The 25,793-nt window shown below is 41.5% G+C and overlaps 1 protein-coding gene across 2 annotated transcripts in view; it reads left to right on the plus strand.

Moving 5' to 3' along the window:
• Positions 1–2,738: 2,738 nt before the first annotated feature.
• CXHXorf36 (chromosome X CXorf36 homolog) overlaps positions 2,739–25,793 on the plus strand; it is a 53,307-nt gene continuing 30,252 nt past the window's right edge. For both annotated transcript variants that reach the window (XM_025372424.1, XM_025372425.1), the window contains exons 1-2: positions 2,739–3,090; positions 11,594–11,858. In XM_025372424.1, coding sequence (XP_025228209.1) covers positions 2,858–3,090; positions 11,594–11,858 — 498 coding nt within the window. In that variant the 5' untranslated portion in view covers positions 2,739–2,857. The remainder of the gene's footprint in view (positions 3,091–11,593; positions 11,859–25,793) is intronic.

A 25,793-nucleotide genomic window follows, 5' to 3' on the forward strand; every position in this document is an offset into this window, starting at 1 on the left:
TTTTAAGTGATCTACCTTACAAGGATTTGTGTTTTATCAAGATAATTTCTTGTGCTTCGTGTTGTCTTTTACTAGGTCTTTGTTTTTACACACACACACACACACACACACACACATATATATATGAGTCTTCTCAATATTAAAAGAGCTAAGGTTTTTTTACAGCTATATAACCTTTCTGTATTTGCCTCTCATTGTTTCATAATGACCAACAATCCTATTTAATCAAATGTTTTAGACCTTTTGATATTTTTTACAAACTTCCCAAAAGAAACTTCTAAATTAAGTCTTTTTGACCTAGAACTAACTTTAGGACATGCCAGAGGACCCCTGTAATGTCTGAAAAGATCTGTGCATAATTTTTGATAGTAGACTGTAGCCATATTTGTTGTTTTTTGAGTGTTATTGTCTATTTGTAGACTGGACTGAATTTTGAATTCATCTTTATTCCTCCAATCCAATTTTTTCCCATTTTTCAGACTTGAAATCACTCAGAACAAGACGTGCTCTGTTCCTGAAACCCCGCCAGACAGTTATAGACAACTTGATGTGACTTCTGAGGACAACCCTTATGCCTGATATGTGGACCACTCAGGGAGATCATTGAAACCCTCAGTGCCATAACCAGAGACATTCAAACTGCAAACCAGAAAAATATGTTTCAAGCTCAAATCTAGAAATCTTGCTAACTAAATTTCCTCTGGACTCAGACTGAATTTACAGTTTGCTCTGGTCATTGACCTGTGGTTTTCTTTTGTTTCTCTAGAAATGTTAGTTGGGTTGGTTTGTGAGGACCTTGGCTAAGGAACATACTGCAGTCTCTCGGTATTATCCTCCTGGTAGTCATCATAATCTCCCTGGTGAACTATATTCACTTGAGGGTCTTAAATGTGTGTTCACAGTCATCAACGGTATGCCAGATGGTCTCACTGTAATAAGAGCAACAAAAATGAGATGAACAACAAAAGGAATCTCTCCTCAATGAGCGTGATGTTGTGACTTATGAGTTTCACACCGAGACAAGGACAACTTAGCCATGATGGTCACAGAGAGTGGAGCTTCCGCCCAAGTTTTAGTGAAGAGGCTGATCAAAAAGGATGAATTCATTTTTTAAATTCTAATTGGGAGGCCATTAGACTGCGGTGGCTCTGGCACCTGTGTGAACAAACCAAAGCCCAATGTAAATAGTAAATTTAAACTAGAAAATATATCAATCAAAAAAATCATCAATTAATCCGTAACTAGGGACTTTCCACTCTAACCAATAAAAATTTTCTTTGTCCTACTTCTGCAAACACGATGAAAGTTTCCTTTCTTGCCCCTCCCAGCAGAATGTTTGCAGTCTGATACTGCCCTGATTCATGAATCGCTGAATATTCAAATAAACCCTTTAAAATTTAAATGTACTTAAGTTTTTCTTTTATCACACCTGACACCAAAAGCATGATTCAAAAAGAAAAAATTAACAAATTGGACTTCAAAATCAAAACTTTCACTCTGCAAAAGACTGTTAAAAGAATAAAAGACAAGTTAGCCCCAGGGAGAAAATATTTGCAAGCCACATATCCAACAGGGGACTCGGATCTAGAATATATAAACAAGTGTCAAAACTCACCAATAAACAGCAAACATGACCAGACATTTTACTGAGGAGGCTATACAGATGCTAATAAGCACGTGCTTTATCTTCAGAAAACTGCCTTTACCTGCTCTTCCCACCAATGTCTAGCAAAACTTGTCAAGTGTCTAGAGGCAATCCCCACTCCTTCTTACCTCCCTTTTCCTCACCCCCAGCCCCATCTTCTTATGCACTTTCTCATATTTTCAAACTGTGCCCTGCTCCCCACCTCCACCCTCTCACAGAATGTGAGGCAACCTGACTTCCCTGATTTGGTTCTCAGAGGTTCTCTCTGTTCCCAAATTAGCACTCCCGTCTACTCCATGCTGTGGACCTTATCTTCGTATCCGGAGGAAGGCAATCCTGGGGCAGTTAAATCCTACCAAATCCGGCCAAGCCACTGAGAAGCGAAGCAAGTTGGTAAAGGAAGAGAAGCTTTCAGGTCTGTGGGAGAGGGATAAACACAGCTGGGTGCAGTCAGAAGGCTCTTTCTGATGCTCCCCTCATCATGCCACAGAGGCCACCGGTTTCTTTCCGGTCTCTTGTTCTCAGACCAGCAAGAGAAGATGGACTAACCTGAGGTTTTCTCTTCCCTAAGCAGCAAAAAGCCTTTGCCTTTCAAATCAGTGCTAAATGTGCCGGTTAATGGCAAGCAAACTAACCTCTAGTTATTTCACAGGCAAATATGGTAAAAGTGAGGCAAGTAGGGCTGATTAAGGGGCAGGACAAATGACCTAGCACAGAGGGGTCAAAAATTGGGGTGCACGTGTAATCCATAGGGACAGATAAACCCGGGATTAAAACAGTGGAGGGCGGAGGCTTTCAGGATCCTTTGAAACTCCCAGGTGGAACGCAGGTTGGACACACATCCTGCATGAACCTTTCCTGCCCCGCCGGGATATCCTGTATTTGTCAAAAGGACCACACAGGGAAGCCCTGACAATTGTCCTTCCCGAAATCTGCCAGTGAGCCCCTCCCCAGCCTGAAGCAGCCACCCCCGGCAGAGGAAGAGTAACTCTGGAAACAGCGTTATCAGCATCCTCCACTGACTTCCTCACCTCCTCCCCAGCCTCATTAGCCCCAAGCACCTCAGCATCCTCAAAGAGAAACCTGCGAGGCTGGGATGGGGTCAGCACCCAGAAGCCAGCCCCCTCTGACAGCTTCCTCTTCGGCCAAGCCCTGCCTCTGTGCAGCCCCGAGTGGGCAGCCAGAGGCTGCAGCTGGAGTCCGGAGCCCAAGATGGAGCCCCAGCTGGGGCCTGAGGCTGCCGCCCTCCGCCCCGGCTGGCTGGCCCTGCTGCTGTGGGTCTCAGCCCTGAGCTGTTCCTTCTCCTTGCCAGCTTCTTCCCCTTCTTCTCTGGTGTCCCAAGTCAGAACCAGCTACAATTTTGGAAGGACTTTCCTCGGTCTTGATAAATGCAATGCCTGCATCGGGACATCTATTTGCAAGAAGTTCTTTAAAGAAGAAATAAGGTCAGAATATCAATCAAATAACTCTGAATCACAAAATTCTGTTCCCTTCTTGTGAAGATGTCCAGGAATTTGCTGAAAAGGAATCAGAATGTAATATGGGTGGGAGCTGAAACAAATCCATTTAATCAGAGTGGTAATGGTCTGAGGTTGGGGTGGGTAGGAGGGCAAGATGTGAAGCCAAATTCCAGCCCTAAATGCTAAATCCAACATTTCCTTTTGGAGTGAAAGCTTGAAGTTTTCTTTCCCATGAATGGAGTAGCCTGGGACTGTTGAGTTTATCAAGTTCATTTCTCACAGTGGGCAGGAAATAAAATTTATAGAAAGCCTACAATGTGACACCTATTTTAAACCATTGTGAGAGATAATGATGTGCACCCATTATTAAGGTGGTAAACTGAGACATAGCCAGATAAAGTGACTTCAGTGGGGAGAAATGGGTAACTCTGTGCCATTTCACCATATATATGCATCTTATAACATCGTGTTGTATACTTTAAATATACACAATAAAATTTATTTTTTAAAAAAGATCAAGTAACTTGCACAAGGTCACCTAACTGGCAGATGTGGAATTCAAACCAGGACAGTTTGTTCCAAAGTTTCTGAATGAGCTTTCTGTTGTGAGAGATTGCCACGATCAGAGGAAAACTGGAGTTTAGTAAATTGCAATGCACATGGCTCTCAGCAAAGAATGGCGTCACACTTGGAATTTACACCTGTCAACACACAGTCGATGAGGCTTTACCACAGCCAAACTCTAGCAGGTACTGTGGTGACAGCAACTATAACTCCGGTCATTGCCTTCTAGGTGGTCAGGATGAGGGGTCATGTTATAAATAATAATAATAAAGCTTGGTCTGATGCAGGGCAGTGTAAAGGACCTCCAGGAGCTCCATTAATTCCAAATGGGACCTGGGGAAGGGCTTCGCCAGGAGAAGGCAAGAGAAGGTATTCTAAGCAAGGCCTTTTAAAGGATGAGCTGAAATGTAACGGGAGGTGAAGGTGGAAGTAACATCTTAAGCAAAGGTGTGGGAAGAGGTGAGAGGTGCTTAGCTAGAGCATGGGGTGTATGTGGAGGCATGACAGAGGAGGAGGTTGAAGGGATATGTGGGGCAGGGTGTCTTTAATTGTCATGCCAAGGAATCGGGGCCTTAATCCTGTGGACCAATGGGTTGCAGTCTTTTCAGCACCAATGATCCTTTGTCATATATATGCCCTTTCTCCTCCATCTTCCTCAAAGGACCTAACTTATGTTTGTAAGATTTGGTGACCAAACAAAAGGCATTAATTAACAATGATTTTATTTGCAATCTGTATTAATCAAAGACATCTTTGCTTACTCAACCAAATTACTAAATAGAAATAATAGATAGAAAATACCAATCAAAAATGTTGGACTGCTTTTGTGAGGTATTTTATGGAGTTGGTGTGGACTATTCCTATTACGCCTTTTTAAAAGCATATTAAGCCTTTTTAAAGGCATATTAAGCCTTTTTAAAGGCATATTAAACCGTTTTAAAGGCATTTTTGAAAGGCCATCCATTAAGGAATCTCTATTGCAGTCCATGGTGAGTGTTAGGCTGGGGAGTGGCAACGTGAGACCTGTGATTTAGGAAGAGCTCGTGCAAAGTGGACAAGACGGACTGGTGGTGTTGGCAGGGGCTGTGAGACCAGTTCCCATAGTCCAGGACACAAGTCATTGGGAACAAAGTAGAACAGGAAGGATACAAGTCGATTCAGCTATAGAGTCATTCTGTTGACCAACACCATGCGAGAGGAAATAAATATGCAGATGTTGAATGTGAATTCAAGGTTCTCCGCCTAGGAAATGAGATAAAAAGGACCAAGAACAGAGGTGAAGGGGCGTTGATTCCTTGGAGAGAGGCAATGAGGAGACAGGCATATTTTTAAAAAGGAGGGAGAGAAATTTAAGGATTCAACTGAGGAAGAGCTCTAGGGTGACTGCATATTCACCAAAGGGCAATAAATGAAGGTTTTCTTACTAGCATTTGGCAGATGCTAGCCAAAATCAGAAAGCATTTCCCTAAATAGGTTTGTGTTCCGTTAGAGTCCAGGATATTACTTCATCTCCCTTAGAATTCATTTTCCATGTGCCCGTGAAAGGGAAGTGTGCAGATACAAGCAGGAAAACACCAGGCAGGGCAGATTGGGGTTTAGAGCTCTGCACGTTGAGAATGGTCATCCTCAGCACAAAGAGGCAGAGAGAGGCAGTCAGTGGGTCTGGGGACGTGGTCCTGTTTGGAGTCCTTTTCTCTATAATATAAATACCCTTTTTCTTATTATAAAAGTCGTGCCTGTTTATTTTAGTATTTTCGGGAAAGATTGATTAAAGAAAGCACAAACTAAAATCACATATAATTCTTTCACCAAGAGATCACCCCTTAGTCAACATTTTGTTGCATATCCTTGCCACCCTTTTTTGAAGTGTGAATTAAGAAATGTTTTGACAAAAATGTGAACATGCTATGTATACTTTTCGGAAAGTATTATTTAACAATATATCAGGAACATCTTTCCACATTATTAAATGATCTTCTGCACACTTTGATTTTTAACAGCTTCATGGTATTCAATCGCATCAATCAACCATAATTTATTTAACTATTTAAGCATAACTTATTTAATTATTTAACTATAATTTATTAAAACCACCATTGTGAAACTAGAGTTTTTTATTTCATTTTTTGGTATTATAAACAGTTCTATGTTAAACATCCCTGTAGCTATATATTGTGCACATGAGTGATGAATTCCTTATGACAAACTCCTAAAAGTGAAATTTCTGGATCAAAAAGACAAAATTGAAGGAGATATATATATCTAAATGGAGACTTCTACTTATAAAGCTCACTTTTTGCACACTTACAAATATTTAATACCTTTTTTTTAGTTTGAATTTCTTCTGAGTTGAACCTTTTTTCAGATTTATTGACCATTTGTATTTCTTCTTTGCTAAATTGTCTACAGGTTCACATCCTTTGCCTCTCTTTCTAAGGGTATATTTGTTTATTGTGTTCTTTTTGCTCTCCAAACACTTTCCTACTTCAAAAAAGTGATTACCGGCTGGGCGCGGTGGCTCATGTCTGTAATCCCAGCACTTTGGGAGTCCGAGGCAGGCAAATCACGAGGTCAGGAGATCAAGACCATCCTGGCCAACATGGTGAAACCCCGTCTCTACTAAAAATACAAAAATTAGCCAGGCGTGGCAGCGTACGCCTGTAGTCCCAGCTACTGGGGGAGGCTGAGGCAGGAGAATTGCTTGAACCCAGGAGCGGGAGGCTGCAGTGAGCCAAGATCACGCCACTGCACTCCAGCTTGGGTGACAGACCAAGACTCTGTCTCAAAAAAAAAAAAAAAAAAAGTGATCACCATGACACCTTAGGAAAAAGCCCATCCAAAACTCTCAGCTGTTTGGTTGAAATGCTATAGCCAGGTACTAGTCCTCACTAAGGATTGGACAATGCTTGCATCTGTTCAGCAACAAATCATAGATGGGTTTCCCAGGCTGGCTGGATATGCTGAATACACATGACAAGCAGATGAACATCACCTCTCCTTTTTTCCTTTATCTTTCCTTTGGCAAGTATGCTAAGGATGAATCACATACTTCCCATACTCAACCACTGACCTTTAAAATTATGAATGTTTTTAGTATCAATTTTCCCATGCATTCCATGTTGACTTTTAAATCCTGAATGAAAAAGTGAAGGGAAGCTAGGAAAATGAGTAAGTCTGATTGCCATACTCTTCCTACTGACAATATACCTATATATGAAACCCTGAGAAGTCACACCAATTGGTAAGATTCTCCCATGATCTGGTTGGTCAGTATTGTGCATGTGGGGTGTGGGGTGGGGAGTAAATAGTGGCAGTACCTCTAATCTCAATAATTCCTAGGAGTTCCTAGGCTCTTATCAGGGCTAATGCTTTAATCTCACCTTCCTTACTATGCACACTTGGTCTTATATACCACCTCCACCATCAAAGGCTAAAAAAAATGTTTAAACACTTCCAGCTAAGCAGTGGAGGGCTCACAGTAAAATAACTAAATCATCAGGCCTGATTTTGCCTTCCCTTCTCCCTTGTGTCTCGTCTGTCTCCTTGCCCTCAGAAGTTGATAATAATTATTGTCTTAACTCACTCCTTCACATCAACTCAGGGGCCTTGGGAAATACAGGGCTCAAAAGCTTATGGCAAAAGCATCCATCTGCATGTTCAGTCAGTCTTATGTGAATCCATGCACCTATTCATCCACCATCCATATACCCATTCATCCAGGTGGCCCTCCATGCATTCTTCCACCCAACCATCACACTGTGCATCCCACCATCCGGCCCTCCATGCATCTCTCTACTCACTTATCTATCTATACATCTAAATACCTATCCATCCATCCACCTGTAGAGTATTGAGCACTAACTTGGTACTCCGCTGAACACTGAGTTGCAAAGTTAAAAGAGGTCAAATCTTTGCTCTGAAGGAGTTTACTTTCTATCAGGAAGACAAAGAAGTAAATCAATGGTTAAAACAGAGTATAGGAAATATTTTTAAAGGTCTTACACGGGGTATCATGGGAGTGTGTGGGAAGGTCCCCACTTGGGGATGAGGGAGTGAGTTCCAAAGTGGTGGTATCCATCTGGATTTTAAAGGGCTACATTGGGATTTTCCAGACAAGAAAGAGGAAGAAACTATCTCAGACAAAGGTGTCAGTATATGACAGGTGACTGGAACCTCAGAGGCCTGAAAGAATGTGGCTTATCCAAGGATAGTCAGTGGTTTGGTGAGACCAAAGCAAACTTGTAAGAAGAGCAGCAGGCAATGCAGCAGGCAGAGCATTGTGAACTAAGCTCTAAGCACTAAGGAGCATGAACTGTAGCCCAAGAGCTTTGGAAAGACACTAAATGGGTTAAGGGTTCAGTGCAGAGCTATAGGATGAGAAGAGGGAAGGGAGGAAAAACAACTTAGAAAGGCATATCTACAGACTTCATGTTTGACTAGATTCAAGCATGAGAAGAATGCACGGGAAGAGGGCATTTTATTCTAATTCCAAAACTGTCGCTCTCCCCCACTCCCCCACCCCATGTTGAGGGACTTGGCGGGATTGGACCACATGGCCTTGATGCTTTTTTCCAGCTCTGAGAAACTATAATTCTGCTTGTCCCTCTTTCAACACAATCAGGAACTTGGCCAGCCTCACTTCAATCAGGCCCATGATCTCAATTTAGAAGGAAGATGAGAATGCTGTCTCTGCTTTGTGGTTGTCCAAATTCCAGGATAGTAACATTTTAGTGAATAAAAAGCACTGACATTTTCTCACTGACATTCTTCTATTCAATAAAGTAGGTAGTCAACACTGTAAGAATACACATTTTTCCCATTCAATGCAATAAATTTGTTACCATTTTTGAATGAGGGTAGAAGTGCAGCCTGCGATCCTGTTTATTTGTCTCAATTGGTCCTTGTGGAATGCCTCAAGCCAATGAGTGCCTGAACCTGCCCAGGCACTCATTACAGGTCATCTGCCAAGGCAGTGCTGTTGTCTCAGCGGAGCCTCCTTAGGAGGTGGGACAGAAAAAAAGGACAATGAACTTGTCTCACAGGGCAAGGAATCTCTTCCCACACCACCCCCACCAACTGGGAGAACAAGAGCCCTGAGACCTGCCCTCCTCTACCACTAACTGTCTGTGAGTCTTCAGAAAAGTCACATATGTATTCTGCTTTCAATTTTCTCTTTTCAATGTTCTCATCCCTTTCAATTCTCTTTTCAATTTTCTCATCCTCAAAACAAGATGGGGAAGGGACAAAATAATCTTCAAGGATCCTGCCGCCTATAAACCCTAATAATGTTACTAATCTGTTTCTATGAGCTAATTCATAAAATGGGTGATAGAGGAATAAGCAAGCACAAAGTGGTGAAAGAAACAAGATTAAAATTAATGGGACCAGGCGCAGTGGCTCACGCCTGTAATCCCAGCACTTTGGGAGGCTGAGGTGGGCGGATCTCTTGAGGACAGGAGTTTGAGTCCAGCCTGGTCAACATGGTGAAACCCAGTCTCTACTAAAAATACAAAAATTAGCCGAGCGTGGTGGTGTGTGCCTGTAATCCCAGCTACTCAGGAGACTGAGGTAGGAGAATCACTTAAACTCAGGAGGTGGAGGTTGCAGTGAGCTGAGATCATGCCATTGCACTCTAGCCTGGGTGACAGAGCAAGACTCTGTCTCAAAAAAAAAAAAAAAAAATTAATGAGATTCCTTGGGGTTGGCTATGGAAGTCTAGTGGTGTCCCCACTGCAAGCTCTGGAGCCTTGAATGCCACTTCCTGCAATTCTTGATCATGTGACCTTGGGCAAATGATGTAATCACTCTGTGCCTCAGTTTCCTCATCTATATGTTAATAATAGTATCAGTCTTGTAGGTTTATTGAAAGGATTAAATGAATCAGTACATATAAAGTGTTTAGTAAAGTGACTGGCACACTTCAGTGTTTCACAAATGCGTGTTACTATTATCATTATCTAAAAGAGCCACCGAGTGATAACTTTCCAGCTCCAGTCCCTTTGGTGGCTGGGGGGTGGGGGTGGGGAGTGGGGGTGGGTTTGAAACTCCATGAGCAAGAGCAGCTGCAGGATAAAGGCAGACAGGCCTGTGTCTGGGTCCTGGGCCTTCCTTATCCACCTAGAGGGGAGGATCTTTTCCCATAGTTGTCCTGAAACTTCCAGTAAAATGGACTCATTACAAGGTTACACTGTTTCATCTTTTTAAATACATTGATGCCAATGTTCTTGTACAGAATCCTTCGTGCCTACTTCCAATGCAATTTGCAGTGTCCTGCATTGCAGAAGTTGCTCACTGACAGTTTCCATTGGAGCACCTTCCCAGATGTGAGACTGGAGCTCTAGTGCATAACTCAGGGATTCAGAGGCCTGGGCTGTCCAGCTTCCTGAACAAGTCCCTTGACCTCTTTGCTCTTGTAATTTTTTGTGTGTGACTTTCTTTGCCATCAAAACAGTAGGAAAAGCTTGCAATCTCTTAGGGTAAAGTCGTGTCAGGTAAGAGAAAAAAACAACACAATCTAGGGTTTGGGTCTAATGGAAATGCTAATTCTTCCAAAATGCATTATCCAAAACTCATTATCATGGGTAACCCAATAATGCCCAATAATAAGAATTTAAATATTCTTAATTAAATTAAATACATAGCATGTTGTATGCTGCCTGATTTTCATTTGCAGTATGACCTTCAATTGTTAATAATAATGAAGGTAAACTTTTTCTGAGTAATTTTTCATACATAAATCAAAAAGAGATTTAACATTCTTCCCTAACGGAAAACACACCTGGAGAAATGACTATGGAGAAAATATAACTGTGGGGCCTAGGAAACTGGCAGGTGATAATAGGCCAATGCCTGCCAGGCACAGTGGCTCACGCCTGTAATCCCAACACTTTGGGAGGCCGAGGCAGGCGGATCACATGAGTCCAGGAATTCAAGACCAGCCTGGCCAACATGGTAAAACTCTGTCTCTACTAAAAATACAAAAATTAGCCGGGCATGGTGGCGCGCACCTCTAATCCCAGCTACTGGGGAGGCTGAGGCAAGAGAATCGCTTGAATCCAGGAGACAGAGGTTGCAATGAGTTGAGATGGAGCCATAGCACTCCAGCCTGGGCAACAGAGTGAGTCTCCATCTCAAAATAAATAAATTAATTAGCCTATGCCTCTCTTCCAGGAGGATTAAGGACTGGCCAGGCCATCATGTAGAATCACCCACCTCCTGGAGCCCAGGTAGCTTCTAATTTGATGACCATTTAGTAGTCACTCTTGCCTGCGACTTTATTGGTGCTGAAGACTTAAATTTTTAGACTGAAAACAAAATGAATTGGACTGCTTGGGGTTGGATATGGAGGTAGAGTGGTCTCCCTAGTGCAGACCCAAGAGCCTCTTCAAGAACCTCTGTGGTTCCAAGACCCAGCCATTGGTCAGAGGGTAAGCAGTTTGGGGAACCAGTGTAGGGGAAGGGAGAGATACTGGGGTTTGCTGACTGACAGCCTGGGGTCCACACCTCTGATTGGCAACATATTGTCTGATCTTGGCTAAGGTACTTAAGCTCTACAAGCCTGAGTTTCCACCCTTGTAAAGTGGAAATTGGGAATTAGGGGAATCAAAAATGTCAGTGTATGTAAAGCTGCTATCTTTACAGGGAGTAAAAGTTCAGAGAGCTATGGCTAGACTTTCTGTGCCAGTTGTATGAAGAGGATAATGTTTGTGCATGACTCACACCTCCCTCACCTTTTCTGATATGACATATACACTACCATAAGTTTGAAGAAGCAAAAATAGTCCTCTCACAAAAAGAATTTCGAACACGTCAGTCTAAGTAGGAGAAATGGATCACTTGGGCTATTGTCCCCTGTCTCCCTGTCCCTGGGCTCTGCGAGCCTCCAGCTCACAGGCCAATCCTCAAAGGGCTATTCTTCCAACAGGTCTGACAGCTGGCTGGCTTCCCACCTCGGACTGCCTCCCGACTTCTTGCTTTCTTATCCTGCAAATTACTCAGATGATTCCAAAATCTGGCGCCCTGTGGAGATCTTTAGACTGGTCAGCAACTATCAAAACGAGATCTCAGACAGGAGAATCTGTGCCTCTGCATCAGCCCCAAGGACCTGCAGCATTGAGCGTGTCCTGCGGAAAACAGAGAGGTTCCAGAAATGGCTGCAGGCCAAGCGCCTCACGCCAGACCTGGTGCAGGTGAGTATGAAGGCCATGGAAAGGGGATGTGAAGGGGATGATGAGAAAGAGACAGAGACAGAGAGAGAGAAATTCATTCCCATCTCATATCTCAGTTTGAGAAAAAGGAGAAGCTGTGGTCTGTCTAAAGTGTGACAAAACACTGTCATAAAACACAGTGGCTTACGGTAAGACAGGAACTAAACAAGGTTTACTTGTAAGGTTCCATCCCATTGGCATTTCCCATTCTCTCTGATGTGATCCTCAGAGACAATTCGGGAAAGTTCCTAGCTGCGACCTCTGGCCTAAAGATCTGACAGGATGACCCTTGCCAGTCCACCCCCCTACCAGGGCTCAACTCACCTGCATCCTTCTCTGACAGCTCTTTGCCAGCTCCCGGGCTGGCTAAGTATTCTCTCTTAGAAGCTCCCATATATATCCTGTTTCACAATACAGAGAGATCACTTTGAAAGTCAGGTTCCTCTTCTATCTCCCACTGTAAAGAATAACCAAACCTCAGCCATTACAGAAGCCAACTTTGATAATACAGCATCCTCTTCCCACCTGACAGCCTCCCACCCACTCCCATGGACATGCTGCCCTGGGAACTTCAGCACCTTGCTGGTGCCATCATCATATTCTGCATTGGTTCCCTCCTGTACTATCATCTCAAGTATCAGCCTTCTTCATTCGAACCAGCACAGCCATGACCCTCCACACACATCTAGCTGAGCCCCTTTGTGCAGAAGATGCCACCTCAGAGGACTGAGTGGCTTACCTTCAGCAAAGATGAGGAAAGAGAGGCTCACCCCAACCTCCCTACCATGACAAAGAGGAGGGCTTGAACCGACCTTCTCATGGGGATGCTGAGGCTGCTTCTCACACTCCCTGGGCCACTAGGTCCTTTATATGGGTACCTCAGGCTGTCTAAGTGAATTCTGAGCGCTAACAAACGCGCTGTTGGCTTCTGCAAGATAAGAGACATAGAGCAAAGAAGAATCACTGGTTCCTGGCTATCTCATCCATGTAAGAAGACCTTCTGGCTTTGTGCTTAGGTTGTGTGGTGTGATGGTTAATTTTATGTGTCAACTTGATTGGGCCATGGGATGCCCAGCTATTTAGTCAGACATTATTCTGAGTGTTTCTGTGAAGATGACTTTGGATGAGATTAACATTGAGATCAGTAGACTGAGTCAAGCAGATTATGTGTGTGGGACTCATCCAGTCGGCTGAAGGCCTCAATAGAATAAACGCTGACCCACTTCCTAATAAGAGGGAACTCCTCCTGCCTGACTGGCTGCATTTGAGCTGGGACATTGGCTTTTTTCCTACCTTCAGACTCACACTGAAACATCAGCTCTTCTTGGGTGCCAAGGCTGCCAGCCCTTGAAGTAGAGCTATACCATTGGCCCTCCTGAGTCTTCAGCTTGCCAACTGCAGATCTTAGGAACCGTCAGTCTCTATGGTCACATAAGCCAATTTCTTATAATAAATCTCTCTCCATCTATCTATCTATACATCCTATTAGTTCTGTTTATCTGGAGAACCCTGACTAATACATGTGGAAACTATTTTGAAATCAGGAGGAGTCAGGTTGCTGGCAATATGGCCATCATGGAACATTGAATAAAACTGAGCTTTCCAATATGGTGCTTTTGCAGTCTGCACTCTATGAATTTATTGACACTGAGTGGGAACAGAAAAAACCGGAAGAAGTCACGCTGTCCCCAGGCTGGGGAGGTGTTGGCAAGATCTAATATGAGGATCTTGGAGTTTGTGCAGGAGACAGGAAGTGGAGGCTTAGGTAGAAGAACCCCATGGTGGATGCTCAACACAGGGCAGAAGCAGAACAGAGGTCATATAACAAATCTAACACCATGGTTAACGTGCAACCCCCTGTGCCTCTCTTTCTGTCCTGCAGACAGACCCTTCATGCACTAGCTTTGGTACCCACCATATGTCATTCACAGGCTGGGGACAGCGTGACTGTCTAGTATGAGGCATGGGAAAGACCACTATGAGACCTCCTCCATTTTGCCTGAAATATGTGCTCAGGAACAAACAGAAGTCCCCAAGAAGAGCAAAACAGGGTAGACAAAGAATTGTTTCAGAACCCCTTGAAGATCCTATGACCTCTTACTGCCCCCATCATTGTTGAGTCCCATTCTGAAAAGCATAATTTCTAAAAGGCAAGCCTACCTCTACCTGGGACCTGGACAACATACCAAAGGAAGGAACTTTCCTTTTCTATTTTTTTTTTTTTTTTTTTTTTGAAACAGAATTTTGCTCTATCACCCAGGCTGGAGTGCAGTGGCATGGTCTCTGCTCACTGCAACCTCTGCCTCCCAGGTTCAAGCGATTCTCCTGCCTCAGCCTCCCGAGTCACTGGGATTACAGGTGCGTGCCACCACACCTGACCAATTTTTGTATTTTTTGTAAAGATGGACTTTCACCATGTCGGCCAGGCTGGTCTCGAACTCCTGACCTCAAGTCATCCACCTGCCTCAGCCTCCTAAAGTGCTGGGATTACAGGCACGAGCCACCGTGCCCAGCCAGGAAGGAACTTTCTGGTGTGCAAGATACACTTGAGATTCTACCTAAGGTAGCTAGACTGGCATTGGGCTTTGAACTAAGGAAAATGTCCTCTTTCTCTCACCTTCTAGATACTTCCATAATAACAGTACAGTAGAGATTATCCCAGGGGGCCTAACAGGTCCAAAGCAACCCGCCAGGTACATCTTTTGCAGTCTGTACTCTATGAGTACACCTTGATGAATGTAGACACTATCTAGGGAAAAGATTCCTGGAGCCTGGAAACTATGGTTGAGTTTTGTATCTGCCACTAAAAGCTGTGGCAAAATGAGAAGAAGGAGCAGAGATGCAGTAATAACACAGAGCTTCCATTCCTGTTCATCCATCCAACAAGTTTCATCAACTGTACTACAGCATCCTGGGTATTCAAAGATGAATCAGACCCAAGCTCCACCCCCAGAAGCATATGGCTCAGTGGTAGAGACAGGCAAGAGCACAAATCGCCACCCAGCATTGTAGTTAATATGCTGACGCTCTGTACTGAAACAAAGGACACATTGCTGACTTGGGTCCTTCACTCCCTGACCAATTGACCTTGGATTTAAGCCCAAAATTTCCCCAAACTGCTCTGACATTCCTTCTCCAAAATTGAGGTGGGAAGAGGGCTTCTGGATGATCTCAAAGACCCTCCAAGCTCTGATACTTTTTAACTTGATATGACTCTGCTTCATTTATTTAGCAAATACTGACTGAATATCTACTAATCACCAAGAGCTGTGCTGGGTGCCTTGATTTTCTTATTTCTCAAATGACAGAAAATAGTACCTGCTCTGTCTGATTCATTTATCCTAATGAGCTTATAGACAAGAATATGCTTCAGAAGTCCATCACTATAGAAATGCACAGCAGTATTCTTGTAATAAGTGAGTCCCTTTCTCCAATTTGTTATGCTAAAATTTGCTCCACCAATTTTGTCATCTTGCATTACATGCAGCTAAACAAGCTTTTCTTCTTTCTGCCAAAACAGCATCTATTAACAACATGCTGGCAATACATGGCCAAAAGCAGAACAATTTTTGCTTTACTTTGGCCCTCCCCTAACCCACCTTTTCATCTCCACCATAGATTTTTCCCTTCCTTATAAAAAAGGAAATATTAGCAGCCATTTTATAAATTCTGCACAAACCCATTCTTCTCCTATCCATTAAGCTCAAGGTCATTACTGTCTTATTTTGACACCATCTTCTCGATCTCTCCTCACCTCCTTTCCAGAGACCCTTTGCCCTTAGGATTCCACGGCGGGCCCAAGGTGTTCTGTTACACTCTTTCCCACTTTCATGCCTCATCCAGGCTGCACTCAAACATCTGCTCTGTTTTTTTGCTTGTTTGTTTTGGTTTGGTTTTCTTTGAGATGGAGTTTCACTCTTGTCACCCAGGCTGGAGTGCAGTGGCCCCATCTCGGCTCACTGCAACCTCTGCCTCCCAGGTTCAAGTGACTCTTCTGTCTCAGCCTCCCGAGTAGCTGGGATTACAGGCGCCGCCACCACGCCCGGCTAATTTTTGTGTTTTTAGTAGAGACAGGGTTTCGCCATGTTGGCCAGGCTGGTCTCCAACCCCTGACCTCAGGTGATCCACCCACCTCTGCCTCCCAAAGTGCCGGGATTACATGCGTGAGCCACTGTGCCCAGCCACATCTGCTCTTTTCTTTGTAGCAAAACTCACCTATCAGTTTCAAATGGTTCTGTCTTCACCAAAGGTGGCCAAAAAATACCTTCACCTATTCACCCAAGAGAATTGAAAACAAGTGTTCAAACAAAAACTTGTATGTGGGCTGGACATAATGGCTCACGCCCGTAATCCAAGCACTTTGGGAAGTTGAGGCAGGAGGATTGCTTGAGGCCAGGGGTTCAAGACCAGCCTGGGGACGATGGTGAGACCAAACCTATTAAAAAAAAAAAAAAAAAAAACTTGTATGTGAATGCTTATAGCAGCACTATTCATAATAGCCAAAAGGTAGAAACAACCCAAATGTTGTTCATCAACCAATGAATGGATAAAAAATATATTCTATCCATACAGTGGAATATTATTCAGCCATAAAAAGGAATTAAGTGCTGATATATGCTACAACATGGGTAAACCTTGAAAACATTGTGCTCAGTGAATAAAAAGAAGTAAAACACAAAAAGCCACATATTCTATGATTTAATTTATAGGCAATGTCCAGAATAGGCAAATCCATAGAGACAGAGAGGAAATCAGTGGTTGCCAAGGGCTGAGGGGAGCCGAGAATTAGGAGTGACTGTTTAATGGGTTCAGGATTTCTTTCTGGAGTGATGAAATGATTCTGGAATTAGGTAGTGGTGATGGTCGCACAGTCTTCTGAATGTATTAAAAGCCACTTAATTGTATAATTTAAAATGGTTTAAATGGTGAATTTTATTGTTATGTGAATTTTACCTCAATTTTTAAAAGGAAGAATAAGCCATAGAAACAACTTCCCCTATTCTGTGAGCCATTCTCTTGTGATGGGCAGCTAATGTCATAATTTAATTTGTGCCGGGAAGTTAACAGCTAATGGCATTTCACTGTTAGCCCTCTAAGAAGCCATTTGCATGAAAAGCCAATATCGTGATGCTTTCACTAGTTCATGCATGACTATCTCAGGCCTTCCTAATATATTCCTACATTCTTCCCCTACTAAACCCAGATGTGGCCCAGAATTCTTCTCAACAGTGTTCTAAGTTAGCAGCCTCTGTGTTTGATCTCAGCTGGAATAAGAGACGAGCCCTCTGAGTGATCATTCATCCCAGATTTGGCCAAACAGCTCTGCCCTGTTTTTCTGATAACCCGTCAGACATAAGTCCTAATTTCTTGTTTGGAAATCATGATCTTTCTGTATTTATATGGGAGTTTCAAGAGCCAACTGGGGAGCTATTATAGGATACGTGGTTGGGAGATTTGCCTCATCCTTCAACTCACACCAAATGGCCCAGTGTCAGCTCAGCCTACCTGTCAGGCCAGCCCCCTGGGACTCTCTCTCTGTGTGACTTAAGTGGGTTTTCTCTGATTTCCTCAAGCGCCATTTTCCAACTGGGATCTAAGCCAGAGCCTTCAATTGTGCCTATCTGCTTGTGTGTGTGTGTTGCTGTGTGTTTAGGGGAAGAAAAAGATGCCACAAGGAGCTCACAGGCTCTGCTCAGAGAACTGACAAGGCAGAGATGAGAGGAGAAAAAAAAAAAAAATCAAAGAAATAAAAGTAAACGAAAGGGAGGAGGGATCTGGCCGGTTCAGGGACCTCAGAACTTTGACTGTCAGCCCTGCTTATGAATAAATAAAGTCAAGTTGGATGAAAAGCCCCAGTAGTCATCATCAGAGGCTGAGCCAGGGAGTCCCGGGCTCCCCTCCTGCAGGGCCAAATGCAGTTTTGTATTTAAGGACACTGCATCTTGAGCCACAGTGCAGTACAGCTACGGCAGGGCTGCTAAGGAAGATGACAGGACCAAGAATTAGGAAGAAAGTGAAGCGATGCAGTGTGTGTGTGTGTGTGTGTGCGCGCGCGCGCGCGCACGCACGCGCTCGAGCATGTTTAGCACTTATGCTAATAACATCGTGACTTTTCTCCTCTAAAAGCTGCATTGTTCTGATGGGAATATCCCACAGCCTAAATTACTACCCCACAAACAGAACCACAGCCAAGAACAGCGCTCAGAGTTTATCATGAGGTGCTTGTTCACAAAACCACAAAGAAGGCTTCCTCTGCTTTTATGCCAAGAGGCAACCACCCTAGGCAGCACGTGGCTAATCAGGGGGAAACACATATCCTCCACTGTGTCCGGCTCCCATCCCCTCAACTACGATCCGATCTGACATTGTTCTAAACAGTGTTACTCCCTCCAAACGGGAATACACCAGATGGCCGCAGAGCCTTTTCTCCCACTAGATGGCAGTACAGAGTGTTCAGTCAGCTTTGTTTAAACAAGGATGGTTGACTATTTTACTTCCTACGTCTCCATTATTTTTTTAAATGCATAGAATAAGGGAAATCAGCAAATGAACCAAAATGCGTGTTCATTATATAATCTAAATGTGGGTTCAGATGTAACTAATAAACAAGTGAAATTCACTTTTGTTTAAATGTAACTCAAAAATATGTAAGAGATGGTTATAGGACCTGTGCTAGGCGCTAGGAGGGCATACGGGTATCAAGAGAAGGTCCTTGCACTCTGGGAGATGACACCGCAGTGAGGGAGACAGACCATATTCGATTCGTTCTGATACAAGACACCCTGTGATAAAGTGCTTTAACGAAGATGAAAATTTTATATTGGATTCACAGTTGGTTTTCAGACTGTAAATATTTTAATGCCTCACAGGCTACTAGGTCAAGGATGCTTCAAAAAAGTTCCATTTGTTTGTTTGTTTGTTTTAAAAGAGAACATGACTATATTGGTGCTGAAAAAGAAAAAATAGGCTGACTGGTGGCTGTATTATTTTCACACACATCTAACACTGGAGTCAAAGATGAAATGACTATTAGCGGAAAAGGAAATTTAAGCAACTAAGAATGCCTCCACAGTACCACACAGGGCAATATTCCCTGGATGTCAGTGCACATCTTCTGGGGAATGGTCTTGGAGGAACAGAGCCCCTTCAGAGGTACATCCTCACTATGAAATCAGGAGACCCCGTTCCTGTGACCCTTGGGAGGTATTCAGAGGGCTGTGTTTCTCGCCCATGGGAGTTTGGGGAACCAACTGGAGAGAGATTACGGAATAGATACAAGTCCCCTCTCAGCCCATTTTCTCCATCCAGTCATGGAACTGGAAGTGTTCAGAGTTAAAACAACTAAGATTTTGAATCATCTAATTTATTTAAGATTACAACCATGAAGACTTTGCCATCTCAACATTTGTGGCAAAGAGGTTATTTGGAATGGGTCAGAGACTAACCTACTCATTTCCAAACTTCCATTGTGTCATAGACTCATAGAAAAGGGCCTAATAATCACCCAGTGTGCCCACTCAAATGACCCGTACATTATTCTTGATGGAGCTCATGAATGAAAATGAGACAGTTGGCTGGGCGTGGTGGCTCACACCTGTAATCCCAGCACTTTGGGAGGCTGAGGTGAGCGGATCACGAGGTCAGGAGATCGAGACCATCCTGGCTAACACGGTGAAACCCCGTCTCTACTAAAAATACGAAAAATTAGCCAGGCATGGTGGTGGGCACCTGGAGTCCCAGCTACTCGGGAGGCTGAGGCAGGAGAATGGTGTGAACTGGTAGGTGGAGCTTACAGTGAGCCAAGATCACGCTACTGCACTCCAGCCTGGGCAACAGAGTGAGACTCCGTCTCAAAAAAAAAAAAAGAAAGAAAAGAAAAGAAAAGAAAATGAGACAGTGAAAGGCTTCCCCAGTCCTGATACAGACAAGTTGAGAAAGAAAAAGGAGGCAAGAGAAGACTAGGGGAAAGATAGACATGAGACAAGTCACCAGTGGCTCCTTCCAGATGATGCTCAAATACAGAATACAGGCAGCCCCCAGCCAAAATGTAACCAAAGCCTGAATAATCATCAGAACAGACGACACAAAGCAAGCTTTGCCTTTACAGGGCTTTAAACTTTCCCTAAACTTAGATGTTACCAATCAAGCCCCTTTTTAAAAAAATCAAGGCATCCTTTGTTCTATACAATTCTTCCTTTGATATCTCATTATCCCTATTCTGATGTACTCAGAAGAAAATGCTTTTGCCGTTAAGTGTGACTTGGCCCAGAGGTCTCTGGATTGGCTGTCCCTCTATGCATGTCCACATACTATAAAGTAAGCAAAGGTTAAACTATATAATATATAGTATATACCTATAAAGAAAGTCACTTGGAAGACATCAATTAATACAGTGATTGTGTTCTAACACAATATTTGTGGCCTAATAAACAGAACATAATCACTATATCAATTGATTGTGATATGGTGATTGTGTTCTGTTTATTAAGCCACAAAACCCCTCAATACATTTTTTAAAGTAGAAATATTAAAGATCATTTTATCTAATCAAAAAGGAATCACATCAGACATTAACAATAATAAAAAGGGGGGAAAAAAACCTACCAAACTAGAAATGTAAAAACATTATCTTTTGAGCCACAGAGCAAATAATTGAAATTGTAATAATATCAGGATAATAACAATGATGAAAACTCTGTATTTCCCCAATCTATGATTTAGTCTTTGCCAAATCTCTGCTCAGAGGAAAATTGAAAATCAATCCAGGGTTCTGTTAGGCTGCTGTCGACACAAGTTTGGTCATTAATGTGGAGAAATAATACAAAAAGATATTAAAAATGCATATTAATTTGTTCCTAACTCAAGGCCACTTATGGCAGTAATAGTTTTTACAATTGCGTTAGCTCTTCTCTCTTAGGATTATCAAGAGGTCTATGGAAGGCATAATTTGGAAACCTTTTGTGTGGGTTAAGCAGGAAATGAGTATATTTATTCCTAGTTTATATATGAGAGCAAACCACAGAGAAATATATCAATATGTTAAAGATCAAAATCTATCTCTACTTACTGAATTACACGTATGTCATAGATTCCTGGGGTTGAAATAAATTTGAAAGCTCAGCAATTTGAACTCTAACATATTTGCATCCTTTCTGTAAGGCAAAGGGTCATCTATCTTATCATACAGTGACAGGAAACTCACTACCTTCAGCTTATGCCTTCTTTGGACAGAACAGATACTTGGAAAGTTCATCTCAAATCTGTCTTCTTGTAGCTCTCACTTGTGTAAATTATTTCTACGCCTTGGAGTCATACAGATTATACATGACATATGCCCTCCCATACACGCAGCTCCTAAATCCTGGCTTCCCCATTGTAAACATCCCCAATTCTCTTTTTCATCTCGGCATTCCCCTCATATTGAAGCTTCTTAAATGTTATGTCAACTGAAACCCCTTCTGTAGCTAGATTTTAGTTTACAAGGACAGAACCTGTTGTTTATCCTGTTATATATGATCTTCTTATTAAATCCATTATTCTAGCCTGTCAACTTGATTCTGATACTTATCATACCCACTGTCACCCCAAGTACATATTATTCTCAGTTTTGATGAACACTATTTTTATCTATGTCTTAGTCCTCAATAAAAATGTTAAAAAGAACAGGGCCAAATAAAAAGCTTTCTTTCTCTAGAGGGGTTAATCCATTAGTTGTTAGGTAAACTCAGTTAACCAATTACGAATCATCTTAATTTTTCTATGCAGCCCAAATCTTGTTTCCCCTTTTCTTTTATAGGGGTCTCATGAGAATCACTGTTGAATGCCTCACTAAAGTTCATATATTCTAAGTCTATTGCATTTCTCTGATTAAAAATCAAACAACCAGGTCAAAGAAAAAAAAAAGTTGTTAGTCTGGAATGATTTGATTAAAAGAATCCTCAGTGACTCCTTAAGATCATCATTTCCCCTTCTCGAGGCTCCCAAATTATCCTATGAATAACCTGTTTTAGAATATTTCCTGTGATCCAGGATCAGCCCACTAATCACTAATTTGTGAAATCTACCCTCTTGCTCCTTTTAAATATCAGAAATGGATTTTCATGCCTTTTCTGTTCTCTACATTCACCGCCCATGGTTCAACAATATCATTTGCCAGGTCTTTGTGAATCTCCCAGGCTGGGAAACTCACTCAGAACAATGAAGCCTTCCTTTATTCATTCTGGCTTTTCATTCCTGTTTACCACATTTTGCCTCACCTTTTTCACATCAAAGTCCCAACACCTGAAAGAGAAAACAAGCAAACCTTAGAAATGAAAATCGGGCCTTCATTTTGCTGTCCACCACAATTCTCCTAATGGTCCTATTGTCTTTGCTTTCTTCATACTCTGAGCTTTGTAACATATAGCTATTTTTCAAGATTTTCAATTAAAGTATAAACTGCATACATAAACACATAAATCTTAAGTACACAGCTGGATAAATTTTCACTCGTATATTCACTCATGGCCACCATCCATATCAAGATACCGAACATTTCTGGCCCCTCCAAAGGCTCCTTCATGTGCCTTTCCAAAAAAGACCACATCCTAGGGTGACCAAGCATCCCAGTTTGCTTGGGACTATCCCAGTTTTCACACTGAAACCTCTCGGTTGCAGGACAACCTGAACAGTTGGTTACCCTGCCCCTTCCCAGAGGTAGCCACTATTCTGACCTAACTCACCATGGATTAGTTTTACCTGTTTTTGAAGTTCGTTTAAATGGAATCATACAATATGTACACAACACATCATGCTATTTATCTATGTCGTTGCATGAATCAGTGGTTGGTTTTCTTTCACCGCAGTGGAATATTCCACTCTGTGATGGTTTCACACTGATGTATTCTGCTGTTGATGAACATTTGGGCTGTATTTAGTTTGCACTATTGTGAATTAAAGTTGCTACAAACATTATTGTACATATCTATTGGTGAACATAAGCACACAGAAGTGGAATTGTTGAGTACATATGTACATATGGACAGATTTAGTTGACTCTGCTAAGTAGTTTTCCAAAGTTGCTATGCTGATTTCCTCCTATTAGCAATGGGAGAAAGAATTCCATTGTTTCATATCTTCATCAACACTTACTACTGTTAGTTTTTAATTTTTGTTATTTTGGTGGGAGTCTGGCAGTATATCATTGTATGGCTTGAATTTGCATTTTTCTAATAACTGATTATATAGAATCCTTTTTCATATATTTACTGGCTTCTTTGATCTCATCTTTGGTAAAGTACTGGGTTTAGTTTGTCCATTTTTATAGGGTTGTCTTTCTTATTAATTAGTACAAGTTATACAAGTTGTATTTATATTCTAGATACAAGCTCTTTGTCAGGTATGTATTACAAATATCTTCATCCAGGCTAAGGCTTGACTTTTCCCCCTCTTAATGGTTTTTTTTGTTTGTTTTTCTGTTTTGTTTTGTTTTTTGTTTTTTTTGCGACAGGGTGTCTCTGTCACCAGGCTGGAGTGCAGTGGCATGATCATAGCTCACTATAACCTCAAACTTCTGGGGTCAAGCAATCCTCCTGCCTTCAGCCTCCCAAGTAGCTGGGAGTACAGTTGTACACCATGCTCAGCTACTTTTATTTTTTTGTAGAGACAGGGTCTCACTGTATTGTCCAGGCTGCCATAATTGCTTCGTTTGATGAATTGGAATTCTTAATTTTAATGAAGTCCAGTTTTTTAATATTTTATTTTATGGTTAGCGCTTTTAATGTCCTGTTTATGCTGTGTTCATGAAGATGTTCTCTCGTTTACTTCTAGAAGCTTTAATATTTTATCTCTCATATAGAGGTCTATAATGCATCCCAAATTACTTTTTATGAGTGATGTAGAGTAGGGGTTAAGGGTTTTTTTCCCCGTATGAATATCCAATTGACCAAGCATTATATTTTTAAAAAACCACTATTTCCTCACTGAATTTCAATAGAATGTGAGAAATCAGATGACTATGTATGAGTGAATCTGTTTCTGGAATCTCTGTTGTATTCCACTGGTGTACTATCTAGCTTTGTGTCAATATGAAACTGTATTAATTACTGTAGATGTATAGTAAGCCTTGATATCCTGTAGCATAAGGCCCTCAGATTTATCCTTCTTCATTGGAATTCTAGCATTTCCAAATAAATTTTAGTACCATTTTGTCAGTTTCCACAAAACCTGCTGTAATTTTGATTCATTAAATATATAGAGCAATTCGAAGAAAAGTGACACCTTAACATCATTGAGACTCCCAATCCATGAACATGGAGTAGGTCTCTATTTCCTTAGGTCTTCTTTAATTTATCTCATTGTTTCATGGTTTTCAGCACAGCTATGTTGCACACGTTTTGCTAGCTATCTTGGACATTTGATGTTTTTTGGTGTTACTGTAAATGATATTGTTAGATACACTGGATATTTGATATTTTTGCTGTCACTATAATTTGTATGGCTTCAAATTTTATTCTCCTAGCCTCTGTTGCTAATACATAGAAATACAGTAGTCCCTCCTTTATCCCTGGTTTTGCTTTCCACAGTTTCAGTCACCCATGGTCAACTGTGGTCTGAAAATAGGTGAGTACAATACAATAAGACATTTTGAGAGACAGACACCACAATCACATAACTTTTATTACAGTATATTGTTATAATTGCTTTGTTTTATTATTAGTTACTATTGTTAAGCTCCTACTATGCTTAATTTTTAAATTAAGCTTTATCATAGATATGTAAGAATAGGAAAAAAAAACAGTGTATATAGGGCCTGGTACTTTCTGTGGCTTCAGGCATCCACTGGAGGTCTTGCAATGTATGCCCCATGGATAAGAGGAAACTACTGTACAAATGATTTTTGTGTATTTACCCTATATCCAACAATCTTGTTAAATTTACCTATTATTTCTAATAGCTTGCCTATAGATTTTTTTTTATTTTTCCATGTATACCATTATGTCATTCCATCTTCAAATAATTGTAGTTTTATTTATTTTTTTCTCACATTAAAATATGTTCTATTTCTTGCCTTATTGTACTGGCTAGAGCTTCCAATACATTGAAAATAGCAGTGGTCCTAGTAGCATAACCATTTTGTTCCAAATTTTAGAGCAAAAGAACTCTGTATTTGAGACTCATCAAGAAAGAATCCACTGGTGACCTATCTCATGTCTAGTATTCCCCTAGTCCTCTTTTGCCTTCATCTTTTATTCTCAACTTATCTGCTTCAAGGCTGGGTGAGCCTTTTCCGGAATCTTTTTCATTAATGAGATCTATGAATTATAATTAGGTATCTATTTTAGCAGACAAACCAAATGATTTATTGGTCTCCCCTTTTTAAATAATCCTATAATATGACGAAGACCTGGAAATTGATAGGTTATTCTTTGTCCCATTCAAAACAACCCCCTTAACACAAATGCTGATGAGGTGATGTTCCAGTGGCTCCAACACCGAGTTATTCCATCATTTGAAGGAAAAAGATGAGCTGTGTGGGGGCTTGCTCACACACTCTTTCTGGGCAATGAACAAGCACTGTGATTAAATTCATAGGTATCACAGGAATGTTAGCTATAAGATTTTTAATATACCCTCAGTATGACTAAAGATGTTTCCTTCTACTTCTACTCTAGTTTATTGAGAATTTTTCATAAATTTTATAAAATGCTTTTTCTGCATATATTAAGATGACCATATATTTTCTCTCCTTTATTCTATCAATGTGGTAAATTACATTGACTTATTTTCAAATATTAAACCAACCTTGAATTCTAGTATTTTTTCAGTTATTTTTCTCTTTATGTTCTTCATTTGGACATTCTCTGTTTTTTTATTTATTTTGTTTTGCTTTGTTTTAGCTCACTAATATGTTCTACTGTGCCCAATTTTCTGTTAAAG

This window comes from Theropithecus gelada, chromosome X (assembly GCF_003255815.1).
Source record: "Theropithecus gelada isolate Dixy chromosome X, Tgel_1.0, whole genome shotgun sequence".
Taxonomy (NCBI): domain Eukaryota; kingdom Metazoa; phylum Chordata; class Mammalia; order Primates; family Cercopithecidae; genus Theropithecus; species Theropithecus gelada.